Raw genomic sequence first — 2,563 nt, 5'->3', positions numbered from 1 at the left:
TTGGGGGGTCCCTGCGTGACAGAGGTGTTTTGGAGGTGGGGGGTCTCTTGGGGGGTCCCTGCTGACCGTGCCCCCCCCCAGCCCGCCGACTGCAGGGCCCTCATCGAGAAGCTCAAGGGCTGCACGGACGAGCAGCTGGTGACGGAGCTGCAGCAGATCAAGACATGGAACATCGGCAAGGTGGGCTGAGGGGCCCCAAAATCGGGGGGGGGGGCTCAAAAACCTGGGGGGGCCCAGAATTCCTCAGGGATTGTCCGAAAGTTCTTGTGGTGGTGTCGGGTTTGGGTTGAAGTTACTCCTTGCTGCTGAGGGGAAGGGTCCCTGGAGACTCCCCCCAGCACAGGGAGCCCCCCACACTTCCCCTGCAGCACCCCCACAATGGGAGGGACCCCCCAAAATGCTCTTCCAATGAAGAATGTGCCTGACTTTGGCTGAGCCCCCAAAACTCCACAGAGACCCCAGGGTGGGCCAGGTCTGATCTCTCTTCAGAGACCTGAATTAGGGGGGGTCACCCCAAATTTTTTGTAGTTGTTTTGTTAAATGGTGGGGGGACATCCTGTTTTTTCACTTCTCTGTCTCCAAAATTAGGGATCCCCCGGTTTCCCCTCAGGCCCCCCAAAGGAGCCCCCCATTTCTTCCCGCTTGGGCCTTGGGGGCTGTGAACTCTTTTGCTTGCAGAGCTCAGGGTGGGCTCCCAGGTTCACAGATCCCCCCCTAAACGGGCCCCCCATGACACCAAGGGGATCCCCCAATGTGTTCCCATCCCCCCAAAGGGGAATTCCCACCCCCACAAATTTCCCCCTGTCCTGGGGCTGTTGTGGTTCCAAACTTTTTCCCTCACAGAGCCCCAGAACTCTGGGGGGCCCCCCAATATCCGTGCAGCCCCCCAGCCCTGGGGGAGCTACAGAGATGTTGGGGAGGACCCTCGTGCCCCAAACCCCTGGGGGGGAACCACAGATCCTTCCTAGCCCCCAAAATTGGGGGTGGGATGCGGGGTGGAGTGTGGGCTGGGGGTCCCTGGAATGGGGGGGTTCTTGGGGGGCTGGGAGCCAGGCTGGGGAGTCGTGGGGGCCATGCTGTGCCCCCCCAGCTGTTGTTCTGTCTCACCATCTCCCACCTTTGGGGGTTCGTGGGGGGTTTTTTTCCCCCGTTTTTTTTTTTCCCTTCATTCGTTTTCCCGTTCCCGGGGGGGGCTTTTGTTGGCCCGTTTCCTTGTTTTGTTGGCCAGGGCCGGCTTGGGTTTTCCCTTCCTTTTTTGGGGTTTCTTGGGGGGTTTTTTGCCCCCCCAGGTTGTGTTTCCCCCCCCAGTGTGAGCTGTGCCCTGGCTGGACCTGCTGGGCGGGTTCCGTGCGCTGCCGGGCTGGGTCGGGGTGTCCCCCCGTGGCTGTGGGGGTTCCTGGGGGGCTGTGTAACCCCCCGGTCCGTGCTGTGACCCCCCAATGCGTGTGTGTGCCCCCCCAGTGCGAGCTGTACCACTGGGTGGACCTGCTGGACCGGTTCGACGCGCTGCTGGCCGAGGCGGGGCGGCCGGTGGACACCATGAGCTGGATGCTGAGCTGCGACCGGCCCGAGCGGCAGCCCCTGAAGGCCCTGCTGCTGGCCCTGCTCAACTTCACCGCCCTGCTCATCGAGTACAGCTTCTCCAGGCACCTCTACAGCTCCATCGAGGTGGGGGCACCCCAAAAACCCTGGAACGGGGGGCTGGGCACGACCCCCCTCTGGGCCCGACGCGCCACGTCCCGGGGAACGGGGCTGTGTGACCCCCCCGTCCTTACTCCTGACCCGACACGCCCCCGCAGCACCTGAGCGCAGTCTGGGGGTCCTGGGGGTCTGTGTAACCCCCCCATCCCCATCCCTGACTGTCCCTGACCCCCCCAGCACCCGAGCACCCCGCTGCCCTCCTCGGACATGCGCGTGGTCCCGGGGGTGTCGGGAGCTGCGTAACCCCCCCGTCTGTGCCCCACCGTGTTCGGGGGGTCTCTGTAGCCCCCCCTGACCTCCCCTGTCCCACCTCAGCACCTGACCACCCTGCTGGCCTCCTCGGACATGCACGTGGTCCTGGCCGTGCTCAACCTGCTCTACGTGTTCAGCAAACGCTCCAACTACATCACCCGCCTGGGCTCCGAGCGCAGGGGGCCCCTGCTCGCCCGGCTGCAGCACCTGGCTGAGGTGGGCAGGGGTCCTGCAGGGGCTTGGGGGGGTCCTCGGGGGAGGGGGGGTCCCTGCTCACCTGGCTGCAGCACCTGGCTGAGGTGGGGGGGACCTGGGGGGTCCCTGGTGCTGAGCCGGGTTATTTCCCTGCAGAGTTGGGGTGGGAAGGAGAACGGGTTCGGGTTGGCCGAGTGCTGCCGGGACCTGCACATGATGGTGAGTGACCCCAGGATCACCTGGGGACCCCAAAACTCACCTGGGCCTTCCTGTGACATCCCGGGACCCCAAAACTCACCTGGGCCTTCCTGGGACATCCCGGGACCCCAAAACTCACCTGGGCCTTCCTGTGACATCCCGGGACCCCAAAACTCACCTGGGCCCTGCTGTGACATCCCGGGACCCCAAAACTCAC

General features: G+C 64.6%; 1 protein-coding gene across 1 annotated transcript in view; it reads left to right on the top strand.

Moving 5' to 3' along the window:
• Positions 1-45: 45 nt before the first annotated feature.
• Positions 46-2,563, top strand: part of LOC108510429 (E3 ubiquitin-protein ligase HUWE1-like) — a gene marked incomplete at both ends in the record, with an annotated part of 8,450 nt that continues 5,932 nt past the window's right edge. Inside the window, 4 exons of the mRNA XM_017840106.1 lie at positions 46-180; positions 1,462-1,668; positions 2,017-2,169; positions 2,305-2,367. Coding sequence (XP_017695595.1) covers positions 46-180; positions 1,462-1,668; positions 2,017-2,169; positions 2,305-2,367 — 558 coding nt within the window. The remainder of the gene's footprint in view (positions 181-1,461; positions 1,669-2,016; positions 2,170-2,304; positions 2,368-2,563) is intronic.

Source organism: Lepidothrix coronata, unplaced genomic scaffold (assembly GCF_001604755.1).
Source record: "Lepidothrix coronata isolate B3197 unplaced genomic scaffold, Lepidothrix_coronata-1.0 Scaffold871, whole genome shotgun sequence".
NCBI lineage: Eukaryota > Metazoa > Chordata > Aves > Passeriformes > Pipridae > Lepidothrix > Lepidothrix coronata.
The sequence above is the reverse complement of the archived record's forward strand: the minus strand, read 5'-3'. Positions and strand labels throughout refer to the sequence as shown.